At 39.8% G+C, this 19,660-nt stretch overlaps 1 protein-coding gene and 1 long non-coding RNA gene across 3 annotated transcripts in view; one reads left to right on the forward strand and one right to left on the reverse strand.

Moving 5' to 3' along the window:
* Window positions 1-6,640, reverse strand: part of PLEK (pleckstrin) — a 26,308-nt gene extending 19,668 nt beyond the window's left edge. The window contains exon 1 of the mRNA XM_039239576.1: window positions 6,511-6,640. Coding sequence (XP_039095507.1) covers window positions 6,511-6,552 — 42 coding nt within the window. The 5' untranslated portion in view covers window positions 6,553-6,640. The remainder of the gene's footprint in view (window positions 1-6,510) is intronic.
* The window catches only part of LOC120236656, a 24,430-nt gene continuing 10,870 nt past the window's right edge, over window positions 6,101-19,660 (forward strand). The window contains exons 1-2 of one of the 2 annotated variants that reach the window (XR_005529724.1): window positions 6,101-6,155; window positions 8,943-10,213. This is a non-coding gene — a long non-coding RNA (uncharacterized LOC120236656). Of the gene's footprint in view, window positions 6,156-8,942; window positions 10,214-19,660 lie in introns of those variants that run through there. The other variant, XR_005529723.1, reaches the window with a different exon arrangement.

Consider the following 19,660-nt stretch of genomic DNA (forward strand, 5'->3'; position numbering starts at 1 on the left):
TTTTAAAACTCTTTAGAGTCAAAAGAAACATACAAACCCGATTTTTTTAATGGGCAAACAATATAAACAGGCAATTCTCAAAAGAAGAAATGTCTGGGTTGAATAAACATAAAAATGTACTGCTTTAACAGCATTCAGAGAAACACAAATTAAAATTGGTAAGATAATAACTTTTTATTAATAAGGTATTTTAAAGATGTATAAAATGTATTGGTGAAGATTTGGGGAAATGGGCATTTGAAAAAAAGGAGCTCTGTGAGTCAGCAGTTTGATGTAGGCTGTCAAAGAAACTCAGTCATTGTAGGCTGTATAAATAGAAGCATATGATCTAAAGTGATGAAAGTAATACTCTAACTTTAAATGGAGCATAACCACTAGATAACAATGGATCTGGAGCTGAATAGCGTGAGCTCAAATCCCAACTCTGCCACATTCTAGTAATGCAAACTGGAGCAAGTTTTTAAACCTCATTTTCTACATCTGGCTAATGGGGAAAATGATACTATCTATTTCTTAGTATTATTGCGTTATTATAAAATACTCCATGTAAATTGCTTAGGGCAAAATCTAGAACACAGTAAGCACCCAGGAAATACTCCCTATTCCCTATAATTCTGTGCTTATAGGTGCATCTGGAGAATGACCTTGAGTTGAGGAAACCTCAAAGCTGCAGAGAATCGGGGCCTCTTCAAAAGACAGGGACAATTTATTTGGCATATCTCTCTTGGGAAATTGTTGGAGAAAGCAGCTAGGTTTTAGCCCAAAATGGGACAGGCAGAACAGATGAGGACTGTTCTCAAAGGTGTGAAACATTATCATAGGCTGTTTGGGGGCCCAGTAGGTGGAGGTTTCAGAAAAAAAATGGTTCACTGCATAACTTAAGGTAGAAATTTTAATGAGTTTCCTGTCCCAAGAGGTACTACAACATGCTTGTTAGTGGTTTAGTAAAAAGGAATGCAAGCCACAGATAGGAAAGTTCAATGAAATACTTTTTTAAGGACTGAATATTCCTTTCAACCCTCAGATTCTACATATCTATTCCAGAAAAAAAACCTGTTGTCCCTTTTGTCCCTTGAGTCTTCTGTTTACAGACATCCTGCCAAACTTTGGGTCTTACCTACAAGCCAAAAATAAATACATCTTAAAAACATTTAACATGATCATCTAAAAATGAATACTCCATTGAAAATTTTTTCTCATACTTCACGAGTTCCTATGATATGGAGCCCTGATTTCTCAGTTTCTACATGTCTTTTTCCAGCAAATTTCTTTCTTTTTGAGACATGTTCATTGAACAATTCATGATAAAACAGCTTCTATGCTTCAGACACTGGCCTGGGTATTGGGGTATAAAATTGACCAAGAGGCAGGCTCTGCTGTCAAACTGTTCCCAGTCTAAGCAGAGGAGAGAGCGACCTTGAACGACAGCTCCAGTTCAGTAAGACCAATGCACAAACTGAAGCATGCTTCACTGGAAGAAAGCCACAGCTTGTTGCTGAGGATTGGGGAAATCTGAATTTGGTGTTTAGAACCCCTCCCAAACACCTCCCACAGAGTGCAAACACCTCGTTTAACTTCTTCTTTCACTCAGACTTCTCTTTTCGTATGTTGACGTGTAGCTGGAATTCAAAGGAAATTACATTATGAGCAAAACGAAGTATCTAACTAAAGCAGAACTGTGAGTGGGTATCGTCTATTCTCCCATACTCATAGGATATGTTATTTTTAAGTTGTTGTTAAATTAAGTCCTCATTTCTGGTACATCATAAATTGTATCATCCAGGGGCACTTGGTGGCCCAGTCATTTAAGCGTCCGACTTCGGCTCAGGTCGTGATCTCATAGTTCATGGATTTGAGCCCCACATTGGGCTCTGTGCTGACAGCTCAGAGCCTGGAGCCTGCTTCGGATTCTGTGTCTCCCTTTCTCTCTGCCCCTTCCCCCCCTCAAAAATGAATAAATATTTTTAAAATAATTTTAAAAATAAGTACATAAATTGTATCATCTAGTTTTCCAAACTGATTCATGAGATCACTTTTTTAACATCCCAGGTAAACCTTCATTTTGTACCTATTTAAATTCTTTGAAGGCAAGGAAACTGATCTATTCAATATATTTTTTATCGAAGTGAATCCTTCCACATTGAACAGTTTCTCAATAAAAACATATTGGGTGAGCAATAGAGAAATGGCACTGAGTGCTCAACAGAATGATTTCTCGAGTCTTAGGGATCTGGGTTCAAATCTCAACTTTGCCTCTCCCAGGCTATATGGCTTTAGCCAAGTTACTTAGACATTAGTCTCCTCACCTGTACAATGGAAATGTTGCAAAGATTAAATAAGATAAATTACTTAAAGGATTTAGCACAGCAGCTAGCTTATAGTAGATGCTCAAAAAATGGTAACCACATAAACAGATTTCACAGTTTGTAGACAATACTGTGAAGTCTTTCTGGCATAAAGTTATCCTGGGCACCATCCTTCCCAGCAACAGTGCTTTGCAGAAGAAAATCACTGCAAATGAGCCCATGAAGGCCACAAGAAACATAGTTAGGCATGGCTCCTCATGACACTGAGGCCACACTGCTGACTTCAGAACAGCTCTGCCACATAATAGTTGCATGACCTTGGGCAAGGCCCTTTGCCTCTCTTGTACCTCAGTTTCCTCATCTGAAATGTAAGGATAATAGATGTGCCTACTTTGTAGGGTTGTTATAAATATTAAGTGCATTAATGCTTACATCTGTCCAGTGCTTACGACTGTCTTTGCTCTGGGTTAGTGCCACAAGTGTGAGCTACTGTGATAGAGATGAGTCAATAAATGAAAATTGCTGGGAATTATTTCATGGTAATAAATACCATGTCCAGAAGACAAGATAGCTCTCCAAAGGATTCCTGGGCTGGGACTCCTGACTCTCCTGTTCTCTCTTGTACCTGAGTCTTTCTCCTTTCCACCACAGCTCTCTGTAGCCCTTTCCTTTCCTGCCCAAGCATCCCGGTCCTTCTCTTTCCCGCCACCCCGATTCCTGCGCTTTCACCCAGCCTCACAGGCCACCCCATCCCGAAGCCACTCTTGGGATCCGCCCTGCTGCGTGAAGTGCCTGCTACATGGTGTCCATTTATCAATAGCGGTTTTCTCAATAAACCTCTAGGAATGAGATTGGGTTGGGACATGGCTTCGTGGAGTCTAGGTTATTTATTGCATGGAGGTTATTTATTGCATGGAAACCACTACTCTCTCCCTCTCTCTCCTTTTTTAAGCTATGATTGAATATAAACATCCAAATCAGTAGTATGTTTTCAAAGACATCCAAAGACATTTAGGTTTATTGGCTGGAATTAACCCCTAATCAGAGAGAAAGGGATGTTGAGGTTACTAAACCCAATATTGCCCACAGTACAATTTGTCCAGGCCCCACTGTAGCTCTGGTAAATTTGTCTAACCTCCCTTTTGCTGGCTTAGGTAAGCCTGCCTTCAGACTGCTACATGGGATCAATGAGATTTGGGGCTTTGCTGTTAGGCAAGCCTGGATCTGAATCCCAGGTCATCCTTTTACCAGCTGTTTGACTGTGGGAAAGTCACTTCTTCTCTCTAAGCCTCAGTTTTTCATCTGCAAAATGGGGATAATGATACTATCTCAGAGGGTCGTTAGGATTGAATGAGATCATGTTTGTACAGTGGCTAGCTGCTATATGGTCAGCTCCATGTGCTCTTTTTTTTTCTTAAAGTCAAAAGTGGCAAGACTCTGAGGCAAGGAAATTTAGGTCTTATTTAGAATTTAAAAATTGCAAAGTGCCAGAATCATGTATTTTCTATCCTTCTCTTAACCATCATTTCTATTTAAAGACAGAGGCAGCAGATAAAGGAGGAAACCTGAACTGTAAAATGTGAGCAGTTATCTTGCACAGAAGAAAAGCAGGGGAGCGCCTGTGTGGCTCAATTGGTTAAGTGTCCTACTCTTGATCTCAGCTCAGGTCTTGATCTCAGGGTCATGAGTTCAAGCCCTGTGTTGGGCTCTACTCAGGCACATTTCATAGTCAATGCCATTGACTGTTGAGTCCAAGATTTTGAACTTGACAAAATTCTTGAACCAGCGTTTCTAATGTTATATTTTGCCACCCAAAATTTTTTATCTCCAATACAGTTATTTCACAAAACAGGCAAGACATAGGGAGAAAGATATTCCTTATTACTACCCAGAGATCTTAAACTGCATCAGGGAAAAAAGTAAATGGAGGGACATTCATATATTATTGTTTGTCGTGCTTTAATATCAATAACCATAGTCAAGACATCTAACAGCCTTGCCAGAGAAAGATTTCCATGGTCCTCTCTTCACTGTTAACTTGGCAACCAACCCAGGCACCAGTGCATATCGCTGTTAGCATCTAGAAAAGGACCCTTATTTACTGAAGTGTATATCAATACTGATATTAATAATCATGGTCACATACACATAGTACCTACTATGTGCTAAGTTCCTGACACATATAGTTTTTAATCCAGATGTATGAGGTAACTGGAAGAAATTTAATGTCTAAAAACATTTATAGGGAATTCTGGCTTCAGGTGTAGTTCTGCAGCCAACAAAAGGGAACATTTCTGAACAAAGCATGTCTTTAAAATGACATATCAAAGAATCTTAACATATTACAACAAAGACTTTTCAAAGAGTCACAGAGAAAAATGCAAAAATTATGGAAGATATAAATTGTAGACATGAAAATTCTGGAAGGCAGGAATTGTGAAAATGTCACTATGAATTTTGACTATGCTTTTTCCTAGGGATATTTTCTAGATTTGCTGTTATAGGCAATAATCTGAGAGAATTACTCTCACTGACTAAAAACTATTTATTACTGTAAGTCTATAAGCTTGACAAACCTAATTCTTTCATACCCATTTTCTAGTGGAGCAGCCTCACTTATTAGAGATTTAGTCTTCTATATATTTTGTAATCTGTGGAGTTTAAAATGTGAACATACAAACTTAATAACAGCAATTTTCACTGCAAAATGTTTCATTCACTTGCTCTTGTCTGAATACTAGCCCCAGCAACCAGGAAAGAAATGTCCACATTAATTATTACTGGTTCTCAAAGAGAACGTTGGCGCCTGTTGCAAAGAATCCACTTACTCTTCTGTGTGTCAATTTGTATCTTTTCCAAAGGATGTTTCAAAGTAGAGAGAGATACTCTGCTAAAGAGCATTATCAGCTGTGGGCTTCTTTATTCTCCAGCACCCACTTATAACTCTCACTGTCACAAATGCATTACTAACCCTATTTCAAGTTACACTTACTCTAAGAAAATCTTGGTATACTGGACAAAGTTCAGCACGATGAGTCAGAAACCCAAGTCAGAGAGTGGGTTTCTGCTGTCAACCTCTGTCACAGTCATGTGACCTTGGGCAGGCACCCAGCTTCCGGGTCTCAGTCTCCTCTTCTAGAAATGGGGTATTGAGGCCAGGAGCCCTGAAGTCCCTTCCAGCTTTAAATCAAAACAGAATCAGGCAGTAATGTGTGCTGCTTAACCCCCTCTGAGGTAGAACATTTTAGGCTAAAATGTTAAACCAATGAAGGACCTAAAACAGACACATTAGGGGCTCATTCGATTAGGGATTTGGGCTTGTGAAAGAATGTACTCAATTTAGTTCACTTCTGACATGCTGAGCTCACTTGGGTCATTGTGAGAGTATTTGTTCACCTAGGTGTTGCCCACAGGATACCAACCAGCCCTGTGTGTGAATTCACACAATGACATGACATACACCCAACATTAGGAGATAAACAGTGCTAACAAAATTCTATTTATTGATTCCATACCAGAGAGACTAAGCGTTTTTGATTAAAGTTGTCCCTATTTCCTAATCTTTAAAATCACTTCCTATTACCTTAGCAATACATTATACAAATTCACTCAGAATGGTGAATGAAGAGATTTGAGCCTGATTTCAGAAAAAAAGATAAGCTTCTTTATGCACCTGTTCTAAGAAGGTGGCTCATGAAATAAGCTACAATTGCTGTGTCATTATATCAGCTTTTCTTTAATCCTTCTCTTTTTTCCTTTCCTCAAGAAAAGTAAATAAACAATTAGGAGGAGGAGGGGGATTTAAGTAACAAAGGAATAGTCTCTGAGTAACCTGCATCAGAGAAGAGGGTAAGTCTTCTAGCATAAAATACGCATGTGACTCACACACACACAAAAATGCTCTAAGCCATTACTTAGGTTTTGCTTAGGCCCCCACCTCCCAGATCCTGCAAACTGGAACAAACAAGATCAAACTGCGCTAATGCTTGAGTAGATCAATTCACCTTTAAGAAACAGAATGCCATGGAACATGTGCTGGCTCCCCTTGCAACGGCCTACAGGCTGTGATGCTTTCCTGTGTCAGCCTAATAGGTTTGACATAAACCATTCCCAAAATGAGTGGGGGTGGAGAGTCCAAAGCTGGACACCGATCATCCCCAACACTATTTTCAGTGATACCCTTATACGTGGAACTTCTGCTTACCCTCTTCACAAGGTAGCCCTCCCTGATCCGCTTTGGCTCCATGTCGAATGGACAAACAGACGGCCGAGTCCGCTCTGAGACAAGTCTTGTTAGAAGCTCAGCCTCCTCTGAGAGCTGAGGCAGTTGTGGGCTGCTTTTCTAGAGCGAGGTCCCTTTCACAATTTCCCATCTGCTGGCGATCGTGTGATCACATCCTCTTCCCCTCACTGGGGTGGAAGACCAGAATGAGGAACTGCAGAGAGAAACAACCCATTCTTTGCTAACACTGCAGACTTCTTAAAAGTGCAATGGGGTTGAATATTTACCCCAGGTAAATTTTTATTACCATAAACAAAACCATTCTTCTAAAGAGGAAAAAAAATGGTGAGAGGAAGAGGAAGATGAACAAGAATACCTCATTTTGTTTAGTTCTTACAAGAAACCCATGGGGAAATGATATTATTGTCCTTTTCTTACATATAAGGAAACTCGGCCTCAGAGAAGAAAGTGGTTGTCTCAAGGTCACACAGCAGATTAAGAGGTGGAACCAGAAGGGTAGGGAGGGACCTCACTAGGTCTACTGCCTCCCATCTGATCTGAGACCTGAGAATGCTAACCCACAGTAGGCACGTCAAAGGAAGTCCAAAAGCAAACATACTTGAGCAATTGTCCCTGATAGTCCCAGTTTTGTGACTCCCCTTCAGATGAATCAATTAAAGACCCTCCCAAAGTCCTGCAGCAGAGTCCTACTGTAATGATATTCAGTCCTGTGTTTCCCAAACTTATTTGGCCACAGAATTCCTTTTTGAACAATTTGTATTGCCATTCATGTTATGGGTTGAATTGTGTTCCCCTCAAAGAAGTCCTAACCCCCAACACCTTAGAATGTGACCTTATTTGGAAATAGATGTAATTAGGTAAGATGAAATAATACTGGAGTGGGGCGCCTGGGTGGCTTAGTCGGTTAAGCGTCCGACTTTCGCTTAGGTCATGATTTCGCGGTTCGTGGGTTCGAGCCCCGCGTCGGGCTCTGTGCTGACTGCCAGCTCAGAGCCTGGAGCCTGTTTCAGAGTCTGTAACTCCCTCTCTCTCAGACCCTCCCCTGCTCACGCTGTCTCTCTCTCTCTCCTAGAAATAAATAAAACATTTTAAAAAATTAAGAAAAAAAAAGAAAGAATACTGGAGTAGGTGGACCCTTGATCCGATATGACTAGTGTTTTTTTTACGTTTAACGTTTATTCATTTTTGAGAGACAGAGACAGACCATGAGCTGGGGAGGAGCAGAGAGAGACACACACAGAATCCGAAGCAGGCTCCAGGCTCTGAGCTGTCAGCACAGAGCCCGATGCGGGGCTTGAACCCACGAACCGTGAGATCATGACCTTAGTTGAAGTTGGATGCTTAACCGACTGAGCCACCCAGGTGCCCCTGACTAGTGTTCTTATAAGAGCAACACACATAGAGAGAAGACAGCCATGTAACAGCCAGGGAATGCCAAGGATTGCTGGCAAATACCAGAAGCTCAAAGAGGCAAGCACAAGCAAGGACTCTCCCCTGGAGTAGTCGTAGAGAGCATGGTCCTGCCAACACCTTGATTTCAGACTTCTAGCCTTCAGAACTGAGACAATAAATTTTGGTTGTTGTTTGTTGTTGTTTTTTTTAATTTTTTTTAATGTTTTTATTTATTTCCAGGAGAGAGAGAGAGAGAGACAGCGTGAGCAGGGGAGGGTCAGAGAGAGAGGGAGATACAGACTCCAAAACAGGCTCCAGGCTCTGAGCTGGCAGTCAGCACAGAGCCCGACGCGGGGCTCAAACCCACGAACCGCGAGATCATGACCTAAGCGAAAGTCGGACGCTTAACCGACTAAGCCGCACAGGCGCCCCAAATTTTGGTTGTTTTAAGCCCCATTTGTGGTATTTTGTTGGAGCAGCCCCATGAAATTAATATAATTCAGAAAAACTGGTTTTCCATAGAAAAAAACTTTAAGAAAAAAAAGAAAAAACTTTAAGAATGTTAATTTGACCATGTGAAAATGAGCAGACTATTTAATCACTCTATGCCTCAGTGTTCTCATCTGTAAAATGAGGATAGTAACATCTGTTCAATTGAATCATTCTGAAGATTAAATAAGATAATATGTGGGGGCACCAGCCTGGCCTGCTTAGTAGAGCATGCAACTCTTGATCTCAGGGTTGTGAGTTTGAGCCCTACATTGGGTGTAGAGACTGCTTTACCTTTTTTAAATTAAAAATAAAAAGATAATATGTGTGTTTTTAAAAGTATCTGGAACATAGTAAGTGTCCATAAACGTTATATTCCCCATTTCCAGGGAGTATCCGTTATTTTAGGGCTGATCTTTTTCAATGATAAGTTTAACAGAGGTTATGGAAGTAATCAAAGGACTAGATGTTTTTTACTAGCCCCTTTTCTTCATTCCATTCTTTGGCTGCAGTAAGAGAAACCAACTCCAGCTAATTTACTGGAAGAATATGGGGTGGCTCACAGACTTGAAGAAAAAAATGAAGACTAGATCTTTGGAAAAACACAAACCAGGACAGCTGTGGTTCCACAAAGCAAGAACTAATGAATCGTTTCTTTGAGACATGAAACAGAATCCCATTGGTTTTTAGGCTCTACAAGTCCCCAGAGACAGGGCCTTTGGTGTAGCTTGGCTCACTGCTTACCTCTCTGCCACTTGAAGAAGGAGCCTGTGAACTGATAGCCCATCAGGACAGTGCCCAGTGGGGCAGGGGCTCATCCCCCAAAGTAAAATTGAGGCACTATTAACAGAAGAAGAGTGAAAGGCCCCTAGGCAGGCCAAACCAACTGATAACCACGGAAGGCATCTGAGGAACCAGGAAATTTAGGAGCAGGAAGAAGATCTGTACTTGGGGTTTTCTTAGAGCCTCCTGATGCCCTCTCCTCCTTCCTTCCCGCTCTGTATCTAACCTGGGGTCATTGGCCCTCTATTTTTCACTTTTCATTTTATGCTGATGCAGATCATGTACAATTATAGATGGTTTTCCATCAGTGTCTCATTGCACCAAGATCAGTAAGAAATTATTCAAAATTTGGGAGGAGTAGGAGTGGAAGAATCAACATTCAATGGCACCCGAGCAAAACAGAGACAAATAAAGGCATGGTTTGCCGTGTCTGCATTTAAACAAGTATTTTGCTATGTCTGTGTCTGTATAGGCAATGGACACGATTCGTGGATTTTCCAAGTCTGATTCCATGGCTCAGTTGATCTCCTTTTGTTTAATTCATCAAGTGACTTCTAATTTATAATGTTTTCTCCCTTTGTCTTAATATGATGACAGGTCTTGAAGAAACCTTACACAGAAATGTCATATTATCTGGATGCCCACAATGTAAAAGCACCCTCTGCATTCTGAATAATTCATTTCAAGAAATACATGTCGAATGCTTACCATGTGCCAGGTGCTGGACTAGGTAAAGATGTCTTGCCACCAAGAGCACCTCAAAGTTGTTGAATCTGCTGAATGTACCCTGAATGGATTACATGCTGCCTTTCCTGCTTCTCCTCTGCCCGCCACAGGTCATCATGCCTGCTTAGCAACACCTAGTGGTCAACAAAGGGAACTGTCTGAATCAATGACATGTTTAGGTCTTTCTTTTCTTACCAGTTAGAGCAAATGTTCTTCTGCCCTGTCAGATCTCGTTCCCAGATCAAATAATTACAACCTCTTCTGATGTCTTTTTCATGTATGTGTGTCTAGATTACTTTTAAAAATCTCTTCTGTGAAGAAGATGTGGTTTATCTATACCATGGAATACTACATGGCAATGAGAAACAATGAAATCTGGCCATGTGTAGCAACATGGATGGACCTTGAGGGTGTTATGCTGAGCGAAATAAGTCAGGCAGAGAAGGACAAATACCATATGTTTGCACGTACGGGAGGATTAGGAGGAACTTGACGGAGGACCAAGGGGGAGAAGAAGGGTGGAAATGGTGGGGGAAAGGGAGAGAGGCAAACCATGAGAGACTCTTGAATGCTGACAAAAACTGAGGACTGATGGATGTGGGGGGGAGGGGGGGATGGGCATGAAGGAGGGCACTTTGGGGATGAGCACTGAGTGTTATGTAAAAACTAATTTGACAATAAACTATTTGTAAAAAAAAATAAATAAATAAAAAAAAAATAAAATGGATTGTTGATCCAAAAAAAAAAAAAAAATCTCTTCTGTACTCCTTTTAATTATCACATTTGACCAATACCTGGAAACATTCTTGTAGTACATTTTATCCCTGTAAGGAAAACTTAAGACTTTGGAATTTGAAAAAAATAAAAAAAAAAGATGACTGCATATCTCCAATGATCTTTCAAAACAAAATAATATTCAGTCTAAATGCTTCCTTTCTTTGGGATCAAATAATATGAACAGGAACAGAATTTATCCCAACTTAAACTTTGAAATATATAGATCTCTCTTTTTAAGGGTGACAAGTAAACAGAAAAATCAGCAGATGTGAAAAGAGTTGATACTTACAAAGGGAACGCATTCTTGAAGAAGCTGGACCAAGTCAGGTGCAATCACAAAGCCCCTACTTTTTCTCAGTGCTCCTCACTCTGACAATCTATTCTTTCTGAGCCCCTTGGATGAAATCTTGGTCAGGTTCCACAATATTTCCCAAGAACTCTTAGCTTAAAAATCCAAATCAGTCTAGTGATCATATAAGTCTAGTCCAGTAATATAAAATACTCCAAACAGGGGCGCCTGGGTGGCTCAGTTGGTTAAGCATCTGACTTCGGCTCAGGTCAGATCTCATGGTTCATGGGTTCGAGCCCCGCATCAGGCTCTGTGCTGACAGCTCAGAGCCTGGAGCCTGTTTCAGATTCTGTCTCCCTCTCTCTCTGCCCCTCCCCCACTCATGCTCTGTCTCTCTCTGTCTCAAAAATAAAAAAAAACTATAAAAAATTTTTTAAAATACTCCAAACATTCTTTTCTTAGTTGACAGTCTTTCCTCACCTCCGGTTTGAAAACTGGAATGAAAGAGGAAGATTAATTATCAGCTTCTCACCTTATCCTAGCTCCTTCTCCAACCCTATTTGCTAAGTTGGACTTTACGATATCTCCAGGGTCTAAGGAACAGATGAATATGGTGAAAGATATATCATCAGAGCTGTCCCTCAGGAGAACATCTGGGACAGCTGCCTTAGCTCTTGTGCTTGGGGGGAGGGGAGAATCTATTATGTACCATATTTTAATTCCTCATTTTTCTACATTGTTAAAATTTAATTTGAAAAATTATTTTCATGATAACCTAAGGGAACATGAAAGATGCCCTAGTATGCAGACTCCTTTCAAGTAGACTCATCCTAAGTAGCCTTACTCATTCAGTTGCTCCAGGTCCATAGCCCAGTTGGGTCAGCCCTGAACTAGGTCTTGCCTTGCTGGCACAGCCCTGACTGGCCTTGGTACCCCTGAATGGCAGATACACCATGGCTGGCACTGGACCCAGCTGCCTGAGCTCTAATCCTAGCTCCACTATTTCTTAGCTATGTGATTTGAGCAAGTTACTTGACTTCTTTGTAACTAACTCAGTTTCCTTGTTTATAGCACTAGGGTAATAATAGTTCCCACCCCATAAACTTGCTACGAGAAGTAAATGAGATAAAGTATGTGCAGTTCTTAGATGAATGTCTGGTACATAGTAAGTGCTTACTAAATACTAGATATTATTAGTTTTTTTAAGGTTAAAGTATTAATGACAACCTGAAAAACTATTTGGAATAAGTATAAAATACAAAAAGTTACTATTCATAACATAGGAAGAATGCTTATAAATCTAATAGAAGAAGAAAATCAAGGGGCATCTGGGTGGATCAGTTGGTTGAGCATCTGACTTTGGCTCAGGTCGTGATCTCACAGTTTGTGAGTTCAAGCTCTGCATTAGGCTCACTGCTGTCAATGAAGGGCTCGCTTCATATCCTCTGTTCACGCCCCCCCCCCCCTCCGCTGCTTCTCTCTCTCTCTTTCAACAATAAATAAACATTTAAAAAGAAGAAGAAAATCCACAGGAAAAAATGATCAAATGATATGAAAAAGCATTCTACAAAATAAGTGAAAACTACTAGTAAAGAAACAAATGCCCACCTCAGTTGTAATAAAAGAAATGCAAACTTAAAACAAATACAATGTGTCATATGTTGCCCTCAGATTTCAAATCATTTTCATATTGGTAAGAGCGTGAGGGCACTCCCATATACTATTAGTGAAAATAGAAATTAACAAATTTCTAAATATAGAGCAATGTGCTAGTACCTCCCAAATTTTAAACACATGCTCTGAGACAGACTAACTACATATCCCAAGGATCATACACTTCCTATACTTGCTTATCCCAAGAGGGTTGTTGATCCTTCTTAAAAAGTGCCCACTCATTCTCCAAGCTTTCATTTGTGGTCTGCACCTCAAATTCTCTGATTCCTCTCCAAAACCTGTCATGAGATCATGCATCTTTAAATTAATAAACAGATTTGTCTGCTTAGTAGTGAAATTAAATCTATTCTTCATTTGAAAATCTAAATCCAGGCCATGGTATACTTTTTCTGTAAAAAGCCAGACAGTAAATGTTTCCAAGACTAAGAGTCATACAATCTCTGTCACAGTTACTCAGCTCTGCTATTGTAGCAAAAAAGCCACTACAGACAATATGTAAATGAATGAGTGTAATTGTGTTCCAATAAAACTTTATTTGTGCACACTAAAATTGAGCTTCATATCATTTTCCTGATTTTTTCAACTATTCTTCTGATTTTTTCAACTATTAAAAAGTGTAAAAAAGATATTGGAAGCTTGCAAGTCATACAAAAATAGGTGGCAAGCTCACTATAGCCCACGAGGCAGTTTTTTTGTTCTTTGGTTTTTTGACCTCTAATCTGAAAGATTAATCTGGTTATTGAGCTACCATATGAGCCTTTCTTCCCAACTCTAAACCACAACAGAAAAATTCTTAATAAATTTCTAGCATGTTTCTCAATATTTCATGGCATGCGTATATTACATGTATTACAGTAAACCCACAAATGGCTTGTGGTTTGGGGAAGTAGGTGGCATTCCTTATAGGTTATTCCAGTTCTAATGTACTTATGAATATACTTGTGGATTTTTTAGATTCTAAAAATATATGAACTTGTAAACATTTCAAAAGGTACAGAAAAAAACTGAAATAGAGAAATGAAAGAGGGTGAATTAATGTTTCCCATCAAAACCAGTGATTTTTTTATTTCAATAGGGTTGTTTTCATTCCATCAGAGCAGGTAGATGCCAAAGTCTCAGACCTGTGTCCTTCCATCGGCCCCTGCACAGAAGTGCCTGGAAGTGTGCACCAAGTATTTCATGAAGTGGGGAAGAGGAGTAAGGGAGGGAGGTTTCACCTTATATTTTAATCACTTCTACATCATTTGAACATGTTATCATATGCATGTATTAATACAGTAATTTTGTTTAAATTCAATAAGCATCTAGTTTTTAATGATTTACCCAGAGTTGTCAAGAATATGGTAGGAGAGTAAATCTGTCCCACCATTTGAGAGGGCAACTAGATAGTGTGTATCAAAAGCCTTAAAAAATACAACCCCTTTGACTCAACAATTAGAATTTTCCCTCCTAAGGAAATAATTATAGCTGGGGGGGGGGGGGCGTGTGGAATAGCCATGAGGATGTTCTTTACAGTATGGTTGATAATAATGAGAAGTTGAGGGGGGCATCTAAATATGTGAGAATAAAAGCTTGTTTAACTGACTTATGAATCACGTGTAGAATAAAATAAATGGCATTCAATAGGAATACGTGGAAAAAAGCAGGACACAAACTAGTTGGAGATTGTATGTGCTAGTTTTTATATAGTGAACATAGAACTTTTATTGGGCTGAAAATGGGTTGAGTCCTGTGATGACCTAAGTGCTGAGGATTAAACTGTCAAATTTTTCACACAGACATGTTTCAAAATGGCCCATAAATATTTCAATAGTTATAGGTACTGAGCATTGGGGATTTTACAGTATAGCTTTGGTGTCCAATTAACAGATGAATGGCATTAACAAATGTCAAAGTGCCCACTGCCTTGGTGTAGCTTTAGCAAACCCAAGGCTCCAGAAGGCTCAGCACAGCTTTTCAGGCGTTCTGGCCCATCAGCACTTCTCCTGGCAGCAACACCCTCAGCTGGACTCTGCACAGACGACATGCTCTCAGAGCAGAGAGCAGAATCCTCGATGTCAGGCATGCGCAGCCTGGATGCAGCACACAGCACCAGACATTCCCCGCCCCCCTCGCACCCCTGCAATGGCCTCAGGATTTGCAGGAGAGAATCTAAGGAAAACCAACAGGGAAAACCCACAGTAACTGACAAGGCCATGTCTGTGAGTCCATGTGAGTCATCTCCTGCAGAATCTTCAAAATACACAGGGAATCAGGGAAGAGAGCCAGAACTCCCATCACAGAAGGCCTATGCACAGCTGAAAAACACCATGTGCCACTGACAATGAGATCTGGGTTTCCCCCCAGACTTGCGGGGCCCTGGACACTCAGTTTCTATATCTGCATTACGGTCACTGGATACCAAGGGTATCTTCAGTCTTCAACTTGTTCAAACAAGTTCTTTCCTAAAATGGGCCTCTGAAGATACAGCTGCTTGGAGTTCCAGTTGTCACCCATCCTTCTTACATTTCCTGCCCACTTCCAGATGAGCTAAGTGGCATTAAGTGTAGCCGAGGTCACTGAAGAGATTTTTAAATAAGCTATTTTAAAAGTTACTGACATCAACAGCTCCGAGCTGTTATTTCTAGGTCAGCACAACGTCTTCTCTGCAGCAGCGACAGTCCTGGCTGAAGACCGCCTGACTGTGCGGGACGCGACCCCGACGCAGTGGGGTCCGGAGCTGGGTGGAGCTCCGGCCTCATAGTGACGTCATATGCCTTCTGTCCGCCGCCGCCGACCTTCCTTAAAAGGTGGAGAAACTCTTCCCAATGGAATTTAAACCAAATGAAATATCTGATCATCACTTGGTTCTGAAATTTTTTTTGACATTTTAAAATTTAGAAATAAGATGCATGTATTTCATCCTTATTCAGACTTCCCATTTCTTTAAAAATAATTTAGTCTCACATGTAGAGAAAAAAAGATAAAATTTGGGTTTATTTCAATATTTACCAAGTAACTCCGGGAAGGGAAGCTGGATCCAATAACACCTACATTCTTTTCCACCACCTAGATTCTACAATTCTATGAAATAAATAGGATTTGTTTACATTTGGTTGGTTTGTTTTGGATAGTTGGAGCTTTTTCAAGACCAGTGTTTCCAGGATATTTTCTTTTTCTTTTCTTTTTTTAAATTTTTTTACATTTATTTATTTTTGAGAGACAGAGTAAGACAGAGTGTGAGCAGGGGAGGGGCAGAGAGAAAAGGAGACACAGAATCTGAAGCAGGCTCCAGGCTCTGAGCAAGCGTTCAGCACAGAGCCTGATGCAGTGCTTGAACCCACAAACCATGAGATCATGACCTGAAGTGAAGTCGGACATTTAACCGACTGAGCCACCCAGATGCCCCTCTAGGATATTTTCATGCCCCTGGTTTCTAGGATATTAAGAACAATAACAAGAGAGAAACGATTCACCTTTTTATGAGAAAGACAGATGTCGGTGCATCTAAGGATTGTGTTAACCTTCCAAATGCTGTTGATTGTTTTTTAGATGGCAGTCTTCTTAACACCTTGATCAATATGAATCCACAATAGTAAGACCTTACATTTATTGCATGCTTACTATGTCTTGGCACTATACTAAATCCTTAATTTTAAACTCATTTAATCCTCATTTAAACTCATTTAATTTAATTTACACACTCTTTGTGTAATGAGGCAGCTATTATTATCATGTCTCTCTCACAGATGAGAAGTCAAAATTATGTATGAGAAAGATACCACAAACAAAGTCATGTCAAACTGAAAAAAAATGATTATATAATCACAGACAAAAGGTTAATTTCCTTAGTGTACTAAGAATTCATATTAAAAAATAAGAGAAAAGCAGAAAATGGGTAAAGAATGTGAACCAACAGTTCATAGAAAAGGGAGGCCAAATGATTCTTAAACTTATAAAAACTGTGTGAGCCCGTTCCTAATAAAGGACTGCACAAAGGCATAAGATAATATTCCTTACCTATCAGATGGCTCAGATTCAAAACTTTGATCACGCTCTTTGTGGATGAAGGTGCAGAAAAATAAGCATATGGCTGGTGGGATTATAAAGTAGAATGAACTCTACAGAAGGAAATTTGGCAATGGTTGTCAAAATTACAGAAAGCGCATATTCTTTGACCCAGAATATCTGCTTCTGAGCAAAAATCCTTGGATATACTTACCTGTATGCAAATAACAAATATACAAAGATTCCCCTCACTAAGGTACAGAGCAGAAACTCCCATCATCCTCCATTTCTTTCTCATTTATTGGTCATAATAGCACCAATACTGTCTTTCTGATCTGCTTATCTGTTTTGACTATCTCCCTCAAGAGTGTGAGTATGAGTAAAAGGTGAACAGGACTGCTTGGGGAGGTGATCCCCTTCTGCCTTCTCACAGCACTACTTCCTTGTATAAATGCAGATACCACGAGTTAGTTATCTGTCCTGTTTACTGAGAGAGCAGTATATTGGCACTCAAGCAAGCCTTGAGTCTTGTGTAAGCCTTGAGCTTAGACAACTGGAATCATATAGACAGGTGGGGGACTAGGGAGGTACACTCTCTGTTTCAAAATGAATCACACATAGCTTGACCTCGTTCATGGAAACTGTTGGTACGACTCACAAGGACCTGCTGGATCACTGATAAGATCAAATATGCTGTTTTACCTGACCCGTTTCATTCTGCAGAGTGTACTTGGTGCTGAACTAAGTTCAACCGAGTACTACTAGCTGCATTGCTAGTCTGAACCTAGAACTACTCCTGGTGGCCAAACAGTGCACCAGAAGACAGGCTGCATCCCCAGCATCCAGAACACAATCTGGTACATATGAGCAACCCTGTAAATAATATTTCAACGATAAGTGAATGGATGGATGAAGGGTAACACTGCATGTTACCATTTGTGTTAAAAGATAATATTGCTTCCATTGACACAGGCTAAATCTGGTCAAAGGCACAAGTAATCCACACCTCAATAAATGAGTGCACTTCTATGTTTGGTAGTTACAGGATTTCTTTAAAATTTTTATGGGAAAATGGTTGTTGGTCTGCTTTATCATATATATAAATGTATAAATGATTAATCAAGGCTGTATAGCATAGGCAGTAATTGTTTTGAACTGGAATATCATCAAAGCAGACATTACCAAGGAGCTGGAAGTGGTATACAGTAAATAGGTGGATGTTAAGCAACGTAGAACCCTACTGATCCCATAGGATAGAGAAGTTGGAAGATAATACAGCATAAAGTAATTAACCAGATTGATCTTCTCTATAAAGTTGGTGAAAGTCAATAGGTGTTGAGGTAAGAGATGCTAAAAAAAAAAAATAACTTGCATTATAAGGAGTTTATATTAATCTTTCTGATCATGGTTAAATAATAGTAAAAATTCCTATTTCATTACAACTAAAATATATGTATATATGTATATATAAATACATATATAAAATATGGAAATAAAAATACATGTTTTATATCCCCTATGTAATAATTGGAACAGATAAGAAGTTTACAGATAACCCAAGAACTATTAAAAATTATTAAGAAATAAACTTAAAAGATGGATAGCATTGGCTATCTTTATACCACTCAGAATTATCATGTGATGTAAGAGGAGACCATTCCGCTACCTGGTTATCATGGCATGAGCTCTGTATGAGGGGGTCTATACTGGACAATATCCATCTACATATGTTTTCTATATACTTTATCTTATCAAAAGCTTGTTTCCCCAAAGTCCAAGGTAAAGTCCAACAGATAGTCTGCAAATATTGCAAGGTCTTTCCACTCTGGCTGGTAGCAATGCAAACTATTCCCAGCCCTACTGCTGGGAATTATTTAACCTACTGCTTTCACATGGTTCTTTCCTGGCCTGGTAGAATTTTGGCCCATGTGTGCACCAATCAGTAGTTAGCCAAAGCTCCAAGCAGACTGCTCTGCAGATATCCAGTGCATTTCAATCTCTCTATTCCATCCCTCCCCACTAATAATCTACCCTGAATATTCTAGAAGGTCTGCCCTTCTCATCTCTGCTCCTCAGTTCAGTGAGCCTACTAGGCTGTTTCAGTTCTCCTCCATGGCCTGGAAATGGCTTCAGACAGTCAGCTGGGACAATCATAGGGCTTGCTTTATTTATTTTCCTTCTCTTGAGTTTCACAGCCCTATGCTACCTGCTGTCCACTATCTGAAAACAGTTGTTCCTGCTGTTTGAATTTCTAGTTGTTTATTACAAGAGGGAAATTCTTGTTGCAGTTAAACCTTCATAGGAAGAAGTAGAAGTCAATAATTTTATCCTTCATACCTCTCCAAGAGAGATAAAGTATCTCCAACAACCATTTCAATGATATTTCGGTCATGTTAAACACACACACACACACACACACACACACACACACACACACCAGCAACAACAATAATCCTTATCTTTTAGCAATTATATTGAAATATTTGTGGACTAAGTGATATAATTTCTGTAATTTGCTTCAAAAATATGAGGGAACTCTCTAAAGTCTAGTAAGTACGTGAAATTTCTAAAGGGTGGGGGTGAACATTGGTCATGAATGGGTAATTATTGAAATTGGGTGATGAATACTATCTACTTTTTTATGTTTGAAACTTCCCATAATAAAAACTTTTCTGAGGAGTGCCTGGCTGGCTCAGTTGGTGGAGCATGCGACTCTTGATCTCAGGGTTGTGAGTTCAAGCCCACGTTGAGGGTAGAGATTACTTAAAAATGAAAGAAATCTTTAAAAATAATTAATTAATTAAAAAATAAAAATAAAACTTATCTGAAACCAATTATGAGCAACTCTGTGTAATAATGCCCACTAAGTATCTCACCCGTTCAGGTAACGGCCCTCCCTGATAACCAGCTAACCATAGACCTCCACCTACCGCGAGAGGTGGCAGGAACTCTGCCCAGCTCCACATAATTACTGCTATCACTGCTTGGTCCCTA

The sequence above is a fragment of the Hyaena hyaena genome, unplaced genomic scaffold (assembly GCF_003009895.1).
Source record: "Hyaena hyaena isolate Hyena2069 unplaced genomic scaffold, ASM300989v1 scaffold_158, whole genome shotgun sequence".
NCBI classification, from domain to species: Eukaryota; Metazoa; Chordata; class Mammalia; order Carnivora; family Hyaenidae; genus Hyaena; species Hyaena hyaena.